The sequence below is a fragment of the Hyperolius riggenbachi genome, chromosome 2 (genome assembly GCF_040937935.1).
Source record: "Hyperolius riggenbachi isolate aHypRig1 chromosome 2, aHypRig1.pri, whole genome shotgun sequence".
NCBI lineage: Eukaryota > Metazoa > Chordata > Amphibia > Anura > Hyperoliidae > Hyperolius > Hyperolius riggenbachi.
The window spans coordinates 433117632-433137767 of NC_090647.1; the positions used below are offsets into that span (position 1 = coordinate 433117632).

Below are 20136 nucleotides of genomic sequence, written 5' to 3' on the forward strand. Positions count from 1 at the left end.
GCTCCCAGGGATGGCTGCAACTGGTGTTTTTTAGGAGAATGTTTTGAGGCCCTATGCTGTGCCCAGAAATGTATGTACAGTACCTCTTATCTGCCAAATGAGTAAGCATTCTCTGTTAATTATGTGTGAAACCTGATACCAAGGAAGGAAAAACTTTGTTTACTGTTAAAGAAAAACTCTGTACTCTTGTAAGAGATGCAGAGCCCAGAACTGGCTGTGATGTCAGATTTCACATAAAACACAGACTCGGGGCTGGTGCACACCTAGAGCGGTTCTGAGCGTTTTTTTTTTAACGCTTGCAGGCTGAAAACGTTTGACTAATGTATTGCAATTGGATGGTGCATTCCAGAGCGCTTTGTTTTTTCCTCAAACTCTGGTCCTGCAGCATTTTTGCTGATTTCTGAGGCAATTCTGCCTCAATGTTATATATAGGAAATTGGAAAACTGCTCTGAAAAACGCTAGATCAGAGTAGTTTTCCAAGCGTTTTTTATGCTATAGAAGCTTTCCAGTTACAGCTTTACTGTAACAAAATATAAAGTCTGCTACACAAAAATGCTCCTAAAAATGCTAGGCATGTTTAGAAAATCTCTCTAAACATGCCTAGAATCGCTCTGAAAAACCAGCTTCAATAACCGTTAGCGTTTGCGTAACCGCTAGCATTTTTTGGGGTGCACTGGCCTTAACAGACTGACCTATGCTATTGGATTGTTTCAGTGGCCTCAATTCACTAAGATCATGCTGGAGATAATAAGGCAAGAGAAAACTTACCGCCACACAGTGAGAGAGTTATCTTATCTCTTCATTCATTAAGTTACCTCCTCTGTAGTTAAGTTACCTCCTCTGTAGTTATTTTCACACACAGTTAATTAACAGCCTGTCTTTAACTTTAGAATTCTGGATTTATTTTAAGGATTGAAGAGTTAACTTATAGACAGAAGACTTAACTTTAGGTTTACCTGAGGTAAACGGTTTCCTGAATACTACATGCCTCATCACCATGGTGATCACTCTAGAAACTTTATTAAAGACAGGAGATAAGCTTAGTGATTTGATGCCAATGTAACTAAAACTTACAAAAAGTAAAGCAGAACTTTTGGCTCTGATTTTTAACATGGGAAGTGGGAAAATGTTTACTCCATTAAATAATACTTAGACATTATTTGTGCATTGTAGTCATATGGATATTAATAGTTGTTACAGTGAAACGTTGCTGCTTATTTGGAGTCAGTGATTTGTGGCCATCATTAGTTACAATTCAAGCATTGTCTTCAAAAAATATTGATATATCATCTTTAGACATGTAAACAGTATATCAAACAATTTATGTACTGGCTCAAAAATGGTCAAATTTTTAACACTGTACAAACTTTAGACCTCCTTAGGTGATTCTGTTTCAAAAGGGGAAACATTTGGTAATTCCGTGGAAAGGCTTAGCCATTAATTTTCATTAAGAGGTCAATAACAGCAAGAGCAATGAAACTAATTCCCTGGAATAAGAGGTCACATGTTGATTTTTTTGTTGTTGTTCTTGATGTTGGGCAGAAAGTACAGCTAAATCAATTGCAGGAGTAATGAAATGTTAACCTTTTTCTTACTCTCTGGAGAACATTATGCAGAGTATGCAGAATATCAATTGCTCATAAAGAAAGCCTTATTGAATATTCTGCTGGGTGCCAAATCTAATTCTATATTCATTCAGTGCTGAAATCAGCTATTTACAAGTGCATCTTTTTTGCTTTCTTTTTTCCCCCCTTACAAATGCTGGATAAAGAGAAAGCAGTGAAATAAAATGTCCCTTTTTATTTGGTGTCAAAGGAACATTCATATTTTGTATCATAAGTTGAATGAACGGAAAGCGCAGTACTGCAAGCACTTTTCGAAAAAAAAGCTTAGTCTAATAGAATACAATGTGTTTACTTCTGCAAAAAGAGGACACATTTTTCCTACTTTCCATAAATATTAGCTGACTATCAAAATGTACAGTCCAGCTTTTGTGCTTCCAAAGGAAAAAAATAATAAAAATAAATAAAGTTCCACAATGCTGTTTCGCTATCTCTGGGAGTGAACACCATTAAATTCCATTTCTAAAAAAGTTGTATAGATAACCTCTCTCTATGCAACTGATGTACTTAGCAGGAGGCTAAAAGGATGATGGCTTCTTATACATGCAGAGTAAACCAAAGTACTGTTACCATTCACTACCAGCCATCAAACTAAAAGGCCGGCAGTGTGAAGCATAGAATAGCAGTTGCTTTAGGAGTTCAGAATTTTAATAAGGCATACGATTAATGGGTTGTGATTTTTTTTTTTACCTGTTTGTTCAGGGCATAAAGGGAAATAACATTTGGAGCTTCTTATTCATGCCTTAAGCATTTTAATTTTTAACAAATGCTACAATCCAGCTTAATAAAAAACACATTATGACATCAATGTGTAATATGGTCCAACATTGCAGTGTATAAACTGAAATCACAGTGTTATGGTTTGCATGCTCATACTCACTGGCGTAACAATAGGCGATGCGACCCCTGCCGCGTGGGGGGGGGGGGGCAGGGACTCGCTAGGGCCCACTCAGGGACTTTTGTGGTGCAGGAGAGGTCACAGCATAAGAGGAGAGCGTGGCCGCAGATCAGTGGGGAGGGGGACATTCCCCCCCTCCCTCACCTTGGGCGCTCCTCTCAGCACTTTTTTCCCTGTAATAATTGGTGGCAGCGGGCGGCGGCAGGCAGGCTGAGCACATACCTCATTCTCACCGGAGGTCTTCCGATCTCTAAGAGCTTCATGCTACTTCCTGTTTACACAGAAAGTTACAGGTAGCACTTAGTGATCGGAAGACCTCCGGCAAGAATGAGGTATGTGCTCAGCCTGCCTGCCACCGCCCGCTGCCACCAATGATTGCAGGAGGGAAAGCGCTGAGAGGAGTGCCCGAGATGAGGGAGGGGAGGGAATGTCCCCCCTCCCCACCGATCTGCGGCCATGTTCTCCTCTTATGCTGCGACCCCTCCTGCCCCACAAAAGTCCCTGAGCGGGCCCTAGGGAGGTGGGGGGGCCAGATTTTTTTTGCAGGGAGGCCCGGGGATTTCTAGGTACGCCCCTGCTCATACTACTATAATAGTTTCAAAAGAAAAGTTATGATGTATACTCTCAAATTGAAAAAAAAATCTACTACTTAGCTAATGAGAGGCTCACGAAAATGAAGGCTGTAGATTATCCATGCAGCTAAATCCTGAACCAAAAGAATGCTGTTCCAGAAATGCATTAGCTTTCTTATACTTTTATAGCAAAGTTAAATCTAGACTGTCTATTCTCAAGAAATATGGGGGGTTTGCAACTTTTAGTGACTCCTCTATATTTGCTTTCATTTTATTCCCTCTTACTTAGACATGGATATATCTACCCCCTAAAGAGTGTTCTTCACTTGGTTGGATGTTGTGAAGGAGTTTTTCTTCACCAGGCCAATTATCCTGTAATCATCTTCTACTGTTGTTTTCTATAGATGTCCAGGCCATTTTTCATTGCTGAGTCAACCAGTACATTTTTTTTAAAATTTGCAACCAGAGGATAATCTGTTTTTCTTGCATTGAGGTTCATGGTAAAATCCCCCAAGTTCAACACACCTGGAAGCAACTCCAGACTTTTTATCTGCTGAAATGATGATTAAATAATGAGAGAATTGCCCACACCTGTTCATGTAATTAGTTTTGAGTCAAGTGTTCAATTAGTTTCGGTCCCTTTAAAAGAAGGGCAGTTGATCAATGTTATTATTGTTGATTTGTTGCATTAAAAATAATCATATGAAAGTATGAAAGTTAGGCATTCTAGTAGAAACATTGCTGCAAGTTTCAAATAAATTCCAAGGGCACACTTGCCAGCAAATTTCATTTTAAATATTCCATATTGTAAGGGGGAAAAGAACTAAAACTCTTGATTATCACAGCTTTGCCTGCAAAATCTGCTGTGTGAATAATTTGTGCTTTTGATTTATTTCCCTCTTGCTTTTAAAAATTCATATCCTGTCCCGATCTCATTTATGAACATAAACAAATAGCAAATAGCAAAACCGCGCATTATGACAAGCTAGCATGCTGATAATCGCCTAGTATCCTTTAAGGAGAGAGAAAAAGTACTAGATCAGTTTAACAGTTTTTATAAAAAGGGAATACATCAAGCCGTTTGGGGGCAATCTATCAGAAATTATGAAACAATTTCACTGCTCATTTTTGAACATAAAAACTGTTTTACAGGAACAATGTAATGCTCCCAATACAGTTTCAAATATCTTAATGTTTGATTTATTGCAGAGTGCTACACTATTATCAATTACACTAGCTGTCCTAAGCCCATTTCAAAATGGGCTTTAGGTCTTTCGCCGCGCATGCGCCTGCCGCACACAAACGTCCGCCGTTTGTGCGCATGCGCCCATCGCGCACATGCCCGGCCCTTGGTCCCGTCCTCCTCTAAAGCCATGGTCACTCCCCCTCCGTGTCTCTGCATCCCTGCACATGCACAGTTGCACAAAGCACGGACACACACACACACACACACACACACACCCTGGGATGCAGAGACACAGGGGTTTTATAGAAGAGGATATTTACATAGCTCTGAAATATTTCTGCAGTCCTATACAGTCTTAACAGTCAGTGAGGCTCACAATCTGCAATCCCTATCAGGCACACTTAAAGGACATCCAAGGTGACATATGACATGAGGAGATAGACATGCGTATGTACAGTGTCAAGCACACAAATAACTGTGCTGTGTTCCTTTTTTCTTTTTCTGCCTGGAAGAGTTAAAAATCAGGTATGCAAGTGAGTTTCTGTCTGGGTCAGGACCGGGTTGGACTATACTGTAACCCTCACTGATAAGGAATTGCAGCCATAAAACACTTTCCTGACAGTAAAGGGCTTTTGAGAGTAGGAAAGAGATAAAAAGGGTCAATAGTTCACAGAATTTAGCTCTGGCATACTTCAATGAAGGTGTCAATGAGAAGAGACCATGAAACAGTAAAAACGTAAAAAGTAGATTTCACTATAAAGTAAAACTGTGGGATAGCTTAAAAAATCATTTTTAGAAGGAGGAGGATAGATATCATTGTTTATCTCATTAGTTAATTTTTGCCTCGGATGTCCTTTAAAGCTATATTTTAGCGCACAATGAGTTCTTCCTTAGTCTTTTTTTGGGGTAGGAAATATTGCACATGTAGAGTTGCATCCAAAAATATTTGCGCACTGACACTTAAAGAAGAACTGTACTGAAAATAGTGTAATTGATAATTTTTTTTTTTTTTTTTTTACAAAATTAATTTATATATAATTTAGTAAGCATTTGCCAATTGTACATTTTTCCTTACCCTGATTTACATTCTGACATTTATCACAGATAGTGATACATTTAGTGTTTTCAAGTGATCTCTATGGAATGTTTACTGAGAATTCTGAAGCCAGTAAAAAATATACAAGGTCTCCCAGAATGCTCTGGTAGGAGAATTCTGCACAGCTTAACAGCCTAGGCTAAACATTACTGGAAAGGTGGGGATACATACTAATATAGAGCAATATATACATATAGGAAGTGTTTCTAATGTGGAAACCTAGAAAACTAATCTAGAAGTGGGAATCCTGAATAATTTACTACATTCTACTACATGTCACTGTGGTGCCTCTTTAAATGTGCACACCACAGTAGATTTGGAGTAGAGCAATCATGATAAGATTTAAATGTATACTTTCAGCTTTAACTAAACTTAAAATATATATATATACCTATTTTAGATGTTTAGGGATTACAACTGTTTTATATGTAGTTATTATTATTATTTAGTATTTATACATCTTACGCAGTGCTGTACAAAGTATATAGTCTTGACACCTAACTGTCCCTTAGAGGAGCTCACAATCTAAACCCTACCCTAGTCACATGTCTATGTATGTATTGTGTAAAGTATGTATCATAGTCTAGGGCTAATTTTTAAGGGGGAAGCCAATTAACTTATCTGTATGTTTTTGGGATGTGGGATGAAACCAGAGTACCCCCTTTTCTGGGACTAAATAACAGTTGCTTTCAGTAGTACTGAAAAACTTTTGCAGCCAATGACTGCCTGGTGGTGTTTGACTTGATCATTGAGGAATATTCCATTAATTGCTTTAAAAATACATTTTTTATTATGAGTTGGGTCCGTGTCCAGATATACTATGGAGAAGGGTACAACCAGTTTTAAAGAATTTGGCTGGTTCTGGGCAGATAATAAAGATCTTCTATACTCTGTAGCTTTTACCATTTAAAGTTTTTATTGAAGTTTTCTAATACATAACAGCTGTAATATTGGTAGGTACATTTCTAAAAAAAGAGCATCTTGTGAAGAAATTATTTATGGTTATAGCAATTACAAAGATGAAGAAAGGCTATCAGGCCTCTTATGTTCTCAAACAGATGCAATTCCTGGTATTTAATAAATAGTATTTTACAGAAGAGCAGTTTTTACATCCATGACATAAGTTCTGGCCTGAGTATAGGTGCAAAAAGAATGGTCCAGCAAGAAGCAAAAGCTTGAATCATGTGCTACCAAGGAGAGTGGTGAAGAAAAGCTAATACAGGACCAAAAAGAAAGGGGGAGGAGGAAAAAGCTGTCGGGGGCTTATGGATAATGAGAAGGTCTACTATTGTGTCATTACCTGAGCAGCCTCCCGGTTCATTAGTGGGGTCAGAAAGATATATCGACACATACTATAAGGTAAGGGTTATATCATGTGTAACGTCTGTTGCAGGCCTTTGGGGTAAGAAGCATTTAAGAAGGGGTTCCAGTGTTTAACTATGGCAATACTCTGATCTAATCCCCATTTTTTTTTACCTTAGAAAAGTCCCACCACATGTGACAAGCTCTACCAATAGTATGTCTTGTTTTTTAGAAATCAGCTTGTTTTATCTGGTGTTTATACACTGTAGATTTCATCCTGTTATTTCTGTCATGGATTATAATTAAACCCAGGGCCGGATTTCCGCACAGGCCTCCTAGGCCGGTTCCTAGGGCGGAAACCTGCCGACGCAACAGCTGGGGCGGCTGTCGCACAGTGACACTACACCCCACGCTGTCCCCAGTCTCTGTTACGATCTGCAGTGCACGGAGGAAAGCGCCCCTCCCCTCCTTTCCACTCCACTCTGACACTGAGGGAGGAGGGGCTGAGCAGAGAAGCCAAGCAAACCCGGGAGATTCATATTCAGTAAGACGGCAGACAGGCGGCTACTTTCAGCAGCACAGCAGGTATCTGTGCGTGGTGGCAGCACTCTGTGAGAGAGAGGGGAGGGAGTAGAAGTGTCTGCAGAACAGCAAGCATTTTGTAGACTAGAATCACGCGGTGCCTGCCTGATCCTGTGCAATGCGTGACCAGCTGGGATCCCCCTCTCTCTCCTCCCTCCCCCTCCTTCTTCCTTCCCAGGAGCCTGTGACTCCCGAAGCTACTAAAACAGGGCTGCCTGGTGCTCCCTCTGTCCCCCTGCTTCCATCTCTTCTCTTTATGCAGCCCTGTCACTGCTTTCATCATTTTCATCAGGTAAAATTGTTTCCCTTCTCCTCCCCCCACAGTCATTTGTCTTTCCATTGCCCTAGCACAGTTATTCACACACACTTGTTATTTTTGTTATTGCACTTTTAGTCTAATGAGATCTGTGGTTCACCCTGTTTTTTAAAGGATATTGGAGGTTGATTCATAACATGTTAATGCGCTAAGCCGCATGGGTTAAACCGGTGAGCGCACGCTATCACTGTAACGAGCGCTCTAGGCTATGCGTGCTCCTTTGAAGTACAGTGCGATGGTATGTAGCACGACCGTTATACTTTACTAGTGCGGCCGCTGCATAAATGTAGCAGCAGCCGCACTAGTAAAGTATAACGATCGTGCTACATACCATCGCACTGTACTTCAAAGGAGCACGCATAGCCAAGAGTGCTCGCTACACTGATAGCGTGCGCTCACCGGTTTAACCTTAGCACATTAACGTCATGAATCATCCTAATTGTATTTATGTTTGAGCACCAGCACTTTCTCCCTGAAGCTACTTTATATGGATAAAAACACTTTTTAAAGTGGGCTACAAATTTATTACACTGGTTTTTATCTAATTGAACCTGCCTGATTAGTTTGCACTGCTCTTAGTACTTATGGGTTTGCATACACACCTGCGACTGATGTCACCTGTTCAGGATCAAGACCCAATCCCCTTGGGTGACAATGCTGGACTGTACAGATGTGTCTCAGCTGTGTAACTGACAAGGCATTCTGTTGTCATGCTGGGGTGGGAGAGGGACAACAGAGTGGCACGTGAGTGAGTCGGTGAGTGAGTCACGCAGCAGTCGGTGGAGTGGCATACATCTAATCCTACCATAGTCATAGTCTAATGTCCTACATTATTATTATTATTATGTATTTATATACCAGTGACATCTTCTGCAGCACATTACAGAGTACATAGTCATATCACTGTCTGTCCTCAGAGGAGCTCACACTCTAATCCTACCATAGTCATACTGTAATGTCCTACCATATTATTATTCTGTATTTATATAGCACTGACATCTTCTGCAGCACTTTACAGAGTACATAGTCCTATCACTGTCTGTCCTCAGAGGAGCTCACACTCTAATCCTACCATAGTCTAATGTCCTACATTATAATTATTATTATTATGTATTTATATAGCGCTAACGTCTTCTGCAGCACTTTAAAGGAGCACTATCGTGAAAAAAGTAGGCAGTTAATATCTGACTGAACCGACAGGTTTTGGGCATGGGGACCTTTGCTGATCACAATACTAAGGTGATTAAAGGACCACTATCGCAAAAAAAAGTAGGCAGTTACAATATGACAGGTTTTGGCCAGTACATCTCCTCATGCGGGATTCTCAGAGTTTTCTATCTTTTCAACAGCATTTCCTGAACAGCAGTTGCAAAGTCTAACTGTCTAAAATAGTGTACAAGTGAGTAGGGAGGCCAGCTGGTATCTTATTATTTTGGCAGTTAAACTGCTGTTCAGGAAATACTGTTGAAAACAAAGAAAACCCTGAGAATCCTCCATGAGGAGATGGACTGGCACAAAACCTGTCATATTGTAACAGCCTACTTTTTTTTCGCGATAGTGGTCCTTTAATCACCTTAGTATTGTGATCAGCAAAGGTCCCCATACACACACATTACATTTCTAATTTGATTCCCTGCAGATTCGTTTACTCTGACCAAATCAAATGGAAATCAATTCCTTTATATTTCATTGATTTTGACCAAAAATTGATCTAAAGTATTGATCAAACAGGACACCTGGGTCAATTGGGGGTGGAGCAGGAGTGGCAGATGATTGATAGGCCATAGCATTGCATTATATCAAACAGTGCAGCGTTGGGGTTCGATCAGTTTTCAATAGATTCCCTGCTGGAATCCATTAAAAAGGAATGTGCTGTGTGTGGTAGGAATCAATTCCTTCTGAACTGATTCCTTTCAAAAAGGAGCCGGTCGCTTTGGAACATTGGGTAGAAATCTATAATTGCATGGCCAGCTTCACTCTAACCTGATGCTTAATTTAATTCTTTTCCCATAATGCTATTCTCAAATTCCTAGCCTCAACCTAAATTGCCAAAAGCCCTAGTTTTTAATATTTCCTAAGCCCTTTTTTTTTTTTTTTTGTAAGTACCTAAACCTAATATAACCTGATCTATTAGTATTTCTAACCTCCCCCCTTTTCTATGACCAATAACCCTATCCTAACCTCGATGTTGTCATGGGGCGGCTGGAGGTAATGGGCCTTGGGTGGTAAAAAGTACAAATCCGGTCCTGATTAAACCCCAATTCCAGAAGAAGCCGTGCATGCATGTTTCACAACACTGCCCTCACCATCTTTCACAGATGATGTGCTATGCTCCATATCATGAACCCTCTCTTCCCTTCTTCATATTCTTCTCTTTTCAACATTCTAGCACATGCATATGTTTAATAGGGTGTGTACTAGAAAAATAGAGAAAAAGGGAGGGGAAGACACTGGGAGCCCGATCTGGTGTATTATCTCACGTGCGATTCTAATCAATTGTAAGAAAAGCACATGAGCACATGAGGCAACCTATGTATATCGCATTTGGTATATCGCATGTGGTATATCGCATGAGGAGGGTAAATAATCCTATGTCTCATATATAATAGATCTAAATTCGAGAGCATACGGATAGCCATATGTATATATGTATTTAAGAAAGAGTTATACTCAGTGAGTTTGCAAATGGTTATACCATTTGCAAACTCACTGAGTATAACAGTATAACCAGCATTAACTCCTCACTTCCAGCGGATGTTGATAGACCAGATACCCCTCTTGATTTACCTATTTCTTTCACCCTCCAACTTTTTCTTAAAGGGAAGGTTCAGGGACTATCTGAAAAAAATAAAAATCCCCATCCACTTACCTGGGGCTTCCTCCAGCCCGTGGCAGGCAGGAGGTGCCCTCGGCGCCGCTCCGCAGGCTCCCGGTGGTCTCCGGTGGCGCGCCCGACCTGGCCAGGCCGGCGGCCAGGTCGGGCTCTTCTGCGCTCCAAGGCCCGGCACTTCTGCGTCCCACGCCGGCGCTCTGACGTCATCGGACGTCCTCCGGGCTGTACTGCGCAGGCGCAGTAGTTCTGCGCCTGCGCAGTACAGCCTGGAGGACGTCCGATGACGTCAGCGCGCCGGCGTGGGACGCAGAAGTGCCGGGCCTTGGAGCGCAGAAGAGCCCGACCTGGCCGCCGGCCTGGCCAGGTCGGGCGCGCCACCGGAGACCACCGGGAGCCTGCGGAGCGGCGCCGAGGGCACCTCCTGCCTGCCACGGGCTGGAGGAAGCCCCAGGTAAGTGGATGGGGATTTTTATTTTTTTCAGATAGTCCCTGAACCTTCCCTTTAAATACATATATACATATGGCTATCCGTATACTCTCGAATTTAGATCTATTATATATGAGACATAGGATTATTTACCCTCCTGTCATCCTACCTACTCTGACATATTAGCCGTCATTATCATAAGAGGCCCCAAAGTTCCCCCTCAGTTTCTTTCTAATACACTCCATTTGGGAGACCACAAGATTCCCACTAGACCTACATTTTCCTAGGTGTTATAACTAGAGATGTCCCGAACGGTTCACCGGCGAACGGTTCCAGGCAAACTTCGGTGGTTCGCGTTCGCCTACCAAACGCAAACTTTCTCGGAAGTTCGATTCGCCCCATAATGCTCTATGGAGCAAAACTTTGACCCTCTACATCACAGTCAGCAGACACATTATTGCCAAACACACTGCTCTCAATGCTGGAGGCCCACCCACCCTCCTCCTTCTCCAAGCAAGGTCCTTATACCATTTGGCAAAACAATCAAAGAGAAATGGAGCGCGCCATAGCGCATTAATCGTAAAAGGTAGTTTATTGAGATTTAAAAGTTATACTCACAAACATGATTTGTGTAATTCGCTTGTCAGCGGACAGCCAACCACTTATCTCAACAGGGGAGGATGCCGCGCTGTGGCCAGCAGCGCCAATCCTGATCGTATGGGCTCCGTCTCACTGTGAGGTGGGCGTGGCTGGTATTCAGTAGGCGTGTGACGTCATGACGCGTTTCGGCGTGCTGCGCCTTCCGCTGACAAGCGAATTACACAAATCATGTTTGTGAGTATAACTTTTAAATCTCAATAAACTACCTTTTACGATTAATGCGCTATGGCGCACTCCATTTCTCTTTGATTGTTTTGCCAAGTTACCCTACTACGGAGCGTCGCAGTGCATGACGTCATAAGAGGAATACATCTCTGATTGGTCACCCAGGAACAGGAGCGCAAGATACCTCTCTTTGTGTTTGTGAAAACCTTATACCATTTGACTCACTTGTCTGCCTACACTAATTAATTAAGGGACAGCTGCTACACACTCTGCTAGGGGGATTTTAATTAGGCTCTTGTGGGCTCCTCCCTTCTACCTATTCCCTCCTCTCTCCTACCGGAGGGAGGAGGGTCTCATCTGCCAGAGAATGATATTATTTCAAAAGCCAGTTTACATACCATAGCTGAGAATTGAACCCAGGTCTCACTGTGTGGTGGGCAAGTACCTTAACCGCTGTACCACAACAGTACTAACTGAAGCTGGCCTAGCATTTACCATTTATGCTCAATCCAAGAGAAAAATTAGACAAGATAGCAGCGTTAGGAAGACTTGCCTAAGGTCTCCTACTGAATAGGTGCTGGCTTACTGAACAGACAGAGATGAGATTCGAACTCTGGTCTCCTGTGTCAAAGGCAGAGCCCTTAACCATTAAACCATGCAGCCACTGCTTACAGAGATGTAGCCAGACATGGCCTTGTATTTTATGTTCAACAGTTGTCAAGAGAAAAATTAGACAAGATAGCAGTGTTAGGAAGACTTGCCCAAGCTCTCCTACTGAATAGGTGCTGGCTTAATGAACAGACAGAGACGAGATTTGAACTCTGGTCTCCTGTGTCAGAGGCAGAGCCCTTAACCATAACACCATGCAGCCACTGCTTACAGAGATGTAGCCAGACATGGCCTTGTATTTTGTGTTCAACAGTTGTCAAGAGAAAAATTAGACAAGATAGCAGTGTTAGGAAGACTTGCCTAAGGTCTCCTACTGAACAGGTGCTGGCTTACTGAACAGACAGAGACGAGATTCGAACTCTGGTCTCCTGTGTCAGAGGCAGAGCCCTTAACCATTACACCATGCAGCCACTGCTTACAGATATGTAGCCAGGCATGGCCTTGTCTTTTGTGTTCAACAGTTGTCCAAAGAGAACCCCAGATAGCCAGGTAGATTCATCTCTCTCTCTCTCTCTCTCAAAGTTCGCCTCCCTATTGAAGTCTATTGCGTTTCGCAAACTTTTTAGCGAACCAAACCTTTCGCGGAGGTTCGCGAACCAAAAATCGGAGGTTTGCGACATCTCTAGTTATAACCCATCCCTAGAAAATCTATCTGTTTTACATTCACACTGTACAATGTTGTAATGTCTATATCTCTACTTATTATTTATTGTTTTTTATGTAAAAAAAATTTTTTTAAGGGAAAAGCACCTTTTTTCAAAACATGGATGCACACAAGTTGTTTTATTTGTGTGTCTACTATTGTCTATGAATGTAGATGTACATTTATTTTATTGCTAATTGTCTATGAATGTAGTTTTTACAATTATTGTATTGCTAATTGCAAAGGAGATGTTTCTCTGTGTCTTAGTGCCCTGTCTGTTCTATCTTTTAAAGTAACAACACACGACCTGATGAAGCAGATTTAACCGCGAAATGCGTTGTCATTTTTTCAGTGCCCCATTAAAGCTTTTATACCCTACATATTGGGATCGACTACTTATTTAAGGTAGGATCTGTCCATATACTTATATCTATACTAATAGTTTGTTTAAACTGTCAGATTCACCACCGGTGTATATACTGACAGCAACTACTATCGATATACTGGTTTATCGATTTTTTTTTATATATATTTTTCCATGAACCCATCTTCTCGCTTCATATATCATTCCACGAGTACCCTCCAGGGTGCCTCCTACCCTCTCGCATATGTTTAATAGGGCTTACCAGGGGTTGTATCTTGTTGTAGGCCTTCTGTATTTACTTTCACAAAATATTCTCTTGATTCTAGATGTTGACAATATTTATCTCCCTAATCTCCTCCCAGTCCCACAACTCCATCCTCCGACCCCCACCTCCACCTCCCACTCCCTGCATCTTAGTCAAATTGATTTCATATATCCCATATTAGTCAATGGCTTATTAATTTTACTTTTTTTATCTGTCCTGCACATGTTTTAATCAAAATTATTAATAGCAATATATTAATAATAACAAAGGCTTACCATTATCAAGTTCCTCTGTACCAAAGTGGTTTCTATAAAAAAGCATCAGTTCAATCTTGTAACATTTGTAGATGGTGACCAGGCACACGAGTAAAAGGAGAATGGCTCCAAGACCTCCAGCAAGCTCAACTGTGTACATGAGTTCTAAAATATAAAGAAAAAAATACCAACACATTCAGAATACCATACTGCAATACAACCTTTGCAATTCTCTAACTATTGTAACTGTGTAACTGAACTTTTACATTTGAATTTGTCATTGAGTCCTATTTAAATCTTCTATTATGATGAATTCCCATTGACCCATTTGAATGGATCACTGGGAATGTGTGAAACAAAGCTCAAATATGCCAGTGTTGAATCTCCCATTCAACTAGTGTCAAGGTAACATGAATGGATGATAGGCAAGAAAACAAGTACATAAGATGAACATAAGAAGACAGTAAATGCTGTATATATAATCATGTATTTTACAAAGTCACAAATTACCACTTTTACTTATTTAACTAGATGAGGGTGGCTGTTTGGTTACTCCTTTATTAAGAGGGCGACCCAAATGCACCATATGTCTAGAGATGGCCCGAACTGTTCTGCTCGCGAATAGTTTGTGGCGAAAAATGTGTGTTCATGTTCTCCCCCTCAGGTAAACACATGGCGTGTTTGACCCACCCCCTATACATTATAATGGAATCAAACTTTAACCCCTCACACCAGAGTCAGCAGACACACGGCAGCCAATCAGGCCAATCTGCTATCCCTCCCACCTGGACCGCCCCCCCCCCACCTTTTAGAAAGCCAGCACAGCAGCCATTTTGCAGTCTGTGTTTGGCTTTTGTGCTAGGAAGATCAGGAAGAGTGTGCTGCAGATAGGGAAAATGTTAGTTAGGCCTGTGTTCTGTGTTCCCAGTGGAGTTTCTTGCTGCTACAATACCAATTCACCATCTACATAACCCCAGAGCCCTTCTAAAGGCTCTGTTTTGATCTTGTGATATTGATGTTCAGTGTGTCCACACAGTGCACTTTAGCTGTTGCAGACAGGTGCAGTCAGTGGTAAGTGCTACAGTAGTTCACCCTTCGAAGGCTTGTTTTTCTTTTTCTTGCTATTGTTATATTGTAATCCTGTGTGTCTAGGGCACATGTTAGTTGTTGGAGACAGGTCTGCTGGTCCTTTTAGTATGCTGACCATAACCCAATAATCCTTCACCACCACTACTGGCATCTAGTCTCCACTGCTGCCCCCTGTATAAGGCCTCAGTACAGAATTAGTGTTTTTTTGGTCACTTACCTGTCATTGAACTCCCTCAGCCCAACTGTAGGTGCTAGAAAACTGTGATTACCTGCACTCCTGTGAATGAGTGCATAACCATAGCGGCCACTACACACTGCTACTCAAAGACTGCTGCCTAGAGGACTGAAATTTAAGTCCTTGAGGTGTCAACTAGTAGAAACAATTATTTGCTCACCTGACATTATTACTAAAGCTCTTTGCGGTTGTTTGTGGTGCATTAAATACAGCATTTCGTCTGTCAGTGTAAACCAGGCATAACCCTTACACTGCTTTATCGCCTTGTGTCCTTTAGAGATTAAAACATGACTCTGCATCAACTACATAATTTTTGGTGGGATTTTTGCTAAGGATCCCCCTCCGGTATGCCATGGTCCAGGTTTTAGGCCCCTTGAAAAAAGCTTTTCCATCACTTTTGTGGCCAGAAACAGTCCCTATAGGTTTTAAAATTCACCTGCCCATTGAAGTCTATGATGGTTCACCAGATACACACAAAAATGTCATTCTCCACTATTTTATCCCCTTCAACCAGTTTTTTTTTTTTTTTTTTGCAGGGGGTAAGGGTTTTATCCCAGTCTCTCAATATTGGGACAAGGATGCTTTGCAAAGGGAGGGGTGTTTAGCATCCCTCTTTGCAAGGTACTGTCCATTTGCGATTTGCCTTTGTTGGGAGGTTTCATGACCACATAAATTGTTTTATTGAAGCACAACTAGCTGAACTATCAGAGGTACTCTCACACCCTGGAGTGGAGATGGCCATTCTCCAAATGTGCTTTCAGTGGTTGCTCTTTGCAAATTGGGTTTGTGAGTATCTTTCTATTATATATCTACTACCAAACATCCTTGCAGTGAATGCAGTCCATTAAGCTCTTTGGCCTATATGCAATTCTTTTTACTCCTAAATTTTCTAGGTGATATTTTCAAGCTTGTCAATTTAATGCATTTTAAACCATCAGCAATCAAGAAAATACTCAAAATAATTTTGATAGTACATTTTCACCTACTTTTTAAAACTTTTTTTTTCGGTTGCAAAGTGCTTAACCACTTTACCCCCGGCGGTACGAATTTCTCCGTCCCTTTTTTCCCTCCTAAAAAACCAGGGATGGAGAAATCCGTACCTTCCGCGCTCCCGCCGCTGTCCGCGCTACCGCCACTCGTGCGCGCGCACCCGCCGCTCGTGCACGCCGCCGCCCGCTTGCCCGGAGATCAATGAACGGGAAAATCCATTCCCGTTCGTTGATCTAAGCCCCCGCAATGATCTGCTGCTTCTTTCAGAAACAGCGCGATCATTGTGAGTCTCCCAGCCTCCTACTGCTTCCTGTAAGCGTCCTTCCGGTCGCTTACAGGTCGCATGTAAACATACTCACTGTGGCCATCTTGTGTCCAAATAGTAAACTACACCCTAATGCATTTTACACATACAAATAAATTGTTTTACATAATAAATTAACTCATTACCTCCCACACTCCCCAATTTTTTTTTTTTTGTAATTTTTAAAAAAAAAAAATATATACAATAAAAAAAAACATAAATAGTTACCTTAGGGACTGAACTTTTTAAATATTTATGTCAAGAGGGTATAACACTGTTACTTTATAAACTACGGGCTTGTAATTAGGGATGGACGCAAAACTGAAAAAAATGCACCTTTATTTCCAAATAAAATATTGGGGCCAAACATTGTGATAGGGACGTAAGTTAAACGGTTTTATAATCGGGAATAATGGGCAAATAAATTTCATGGGTTTTAATTACAGTAGCATGCATTATTTAAAAACTATAATGTCCGAAAACTGAAAATAATAATTTTTTCCCACATTTTTTCCTATTTTCCCCATTAAAACACATTTAGAATAAAATAATTCTTGGCATAATGTCCCACCTAAAGAAAGCCTAATTGGTGGCGGAAAAAACAAGATATAGTTCATTTCATTGCGATAAGTAATGATAAAGTTATAGACAAATGAATGGACGGAGCGCTGAAAGGTGAAAATTGCTCTGGTGTTCAAGGGGTAAAACCCCTCAGTGGTGAAGTGGTTAAAAGGTATTTTGAAGAAAATATGAAAAATGATCTACTAGGAGAAGACTCAGGAGAAAAAGTTACTGATATTGCAAATTTTCCCAAGTGCCCATGTGAAAGTTGTTTAATCATTCTGCCCTGTCTGTAATAATCTAAAATGCATTCATCCTCACTTACTCCTGATGACCAAATCTAATATTGCTTTCCTAAAACACAAGCTATTAGGAATTATTCAGCTTTATTTAAAGGAACACTATCAAAGTTTTCCAATTTTTCTAAACACCTTAAATAGGCAGAAGGGACTTCCTAATGACATAGGGTTAGTAAAAGAGAAAGGTCAGTGGGTGCAGGCAGTTATAAGGATGTGTAATGCTCTCTCCTCCCTCTGCGCACTGTCCTGCTTCGATAAACAAATCATGCTATGCTGACTGGAGAGTTTTGTGGCCAGGCAGATCATTAAGTGGCTTTGGCTCATCCTGATGGTCCTTTTGGCAATCTTAGTTGGGATACTGGACAGAGAAAGTGGAAGTTGGGCCCCCTGTAAAACACTAAACCACAGGCACCAGCCTAGGTTACCTTGCTGATGATCCTGTTATGGTCAGAAGATCTTCAAGGGGGTTGTACAGTAAGCTGTCATGTATTGTATTTACTGATAATAAATTAGCTACAGTGTGTTATGATCTCTGCTTGAAAAAAATGCTTCTTTAAAAGCCACCAGTGCTTCTGCTATTTTGTCTTTTAAAGAGAACCCGAGGTGTGTTTAAAGAATGTTATCTGCATACAGAGGCTGGATCTGCCTATACATCCCAGCCTCTGTTGCTATCCCAAACCCCCCTAAGGTCCCCCTGCACTCTGCAATCCCTCATAAATCACAGCAGTGCTGTGAGGCTGTGTTTACATCTGTAGTGTCAGTCTCAGCTGCTCCCCCGCCTCCTGCATAGCTCCGGTCCCTGCCCCCGTCCCTTCCCTCCAATCAGCAGGGAGGGAAGGGATGCAGGCGGGGACTGGAGTTCTGCAGGAGGCGGGGAGAGCAGCAGACTGACACTATAGAGATAAACACAGCCAGCTCTGACAAGCTGTTTGTCAGCAGCACGGCTGTGATTTGTGAGGGATTGCAGAGTGCAGGGGGACCTTAGTGGGGTTTGGGATAGCAACAGAGGCTGGGCTGTATAGGCAGATCCAGCCTCTGTATGCAGATAATATTCTTCAAACCCACCTCAGGTTCTCTTTAAATTGTTTGCTTCACCCCATAGCTTTGCAGAATCCTATCAGTACTTCAGGAATTACCTGTCACTTGGGTGTGGGCTAGCCCAATACCTGCTTTCTTTTTTTCAAAATGAGTGACAGTCCTGCATTTTAACACAGCAATACAACCAATATTGCACATATACTGAAATGTACATTCAGAGGTTCACTTTAAAGGGATCCTTAAAGAGAAACCGTGACCAAGAACTGAACTTCATCCCAATCAGTAGCTTATACCCCCTTTCCTTTGGAAATCTATTCCTTTTCACAAACGGATAATCAGGGGGTGCTTTATGTCTGATATTGTGGTGAAACTCCTCCCAGAAAAAACTCTGAGGACCACGGTCCTGGCAGTTTCCTTTCTGTGAACCTTGTTGCATTGTGGGAAATAGCTGTTTACAGCTGTTTCCAACTGCCAAAAAAGCAAGCAGCAGCTACATCACCTGCCAATAGTAAAAATGTCACCATGTGATAAATGTCAGAATGTAAATCAGGGATTTAAAAGATTTTACAATGGGCAAACACTGACTAAATCATTTATACATAATTATTGTAAAAAATGAAGCACATTTTTATTACATTATTTTCACTGGAGTTCCTTTTTAAGCCTACAAAAAAAAATCAGTTTTCCTCATCTGGGGCTTCTACCAGCCCCCTGCAGCTGTCTGGTGCCCTCACAGTCATGATTTGATCCTTCTGTCCCCCCCCCCCCCCCCGCCAGCTACTTTCACTTTCCCGACAGGCTTACTGCACCTGCGCAGGCCTGGCCACGTGTCTCCTTGTTTCCATCCGCAACAGCGCCCTGCACAGGCCAAGCTATGAGTGGCCAGGCCTGTCGGGAAAGTAAAAGTAGCTGGCGGCGGGGGACATGAGGATCCTATCGGGAATGTGAGGACCCGGATAGCTGCAGGGGGCTGATAGAAGCCCTAGGTAAGTAAAACAGATTTTTTTTTTAGACTCAAGTGTCTCTTTAACCACTTGCCGACCAGGGGATTTTACACTGATCGGTGCTGCGTGGGCTCTACAGCCCGCAGCACCGATCAGGAGTGCAGCAGGGCGATCAGACTACCCCCCTTTTTTCCCCACTAAGGGGATGTCCTGCTGGGGGGGTCTGATCGCCGCCGGCTGCAGTTGCTTAGCGGGGGGAAGGTGGGGGCTCTTCAAAGCCCCCCTCCGCAGTGCTTTCCGCCCTCTCGCCCGCTCCCTCCCTCTCCTTTCCCCTGTGTGCTGCGCAGGACGGATTTCCGTCCTGCGCATTGAAGGATAGGCTTCAGCCTATCATATGCCGGCGATCCCCGGCCAATCAGAGGCCGGGGATCGCCGATCTGCCTTACGGCACTGCTGCGCAGCCGAGCCGTATGATGTAAACAGCGGGGATTTCTTCCCCGCCTGTTTACATTTTGCCGGCGAGCCACCATCGGTGGCTCTCCGGCTGTTCACGGAGACACCCTCCGTGAACTGACATGGAAAGGCCGCTCGATCGAGCGGCCGTTTCCATGGTAACCCGCAGACGACCAGTTTACGCCAATCGGCGTTAGCTGGTCGTCAAGAGGTTAAGACATTTTAACCGCACATCAATAAAAAATGCACTGACACTTAAACATTTTCCTTCATTCCCCCTTTTATTTTTGTCTGAACACTGCTATAATTAATGCAGCAATTCAGCTGAAATAAACATGAGCAGTTCGGAGGAGGCATACGACTCTGCT

General features: G+C 42.2%; 1 protein-coding gene across 6 annotated transcripts in view; it reads right to left on the reverse strand.

The window, feature by feature from the left end:
* Positions 1 to 20136, reverse strand: part of IL1RAPL1 (interleukin 1 receptor accessory protein like 1) — a 1893014-nt gene that overhangs the window by 11632 nt on the left and 1861246 nt on the right. For all 6 annotated transcript variants that reach the window (XM_068265642.1, XM_068265641.1, XM_068265643.1 and 3 more), the window contains one exon: positions 13877 to 14020. In XM_068265642.1, the coding sequence (XP_068121743.1) occupies positions 13877 to 14020 (144 nt within the window). The remainder of the gene's footprint in view (positions 1 to 13876; positions 14021 to 20136) is intronic.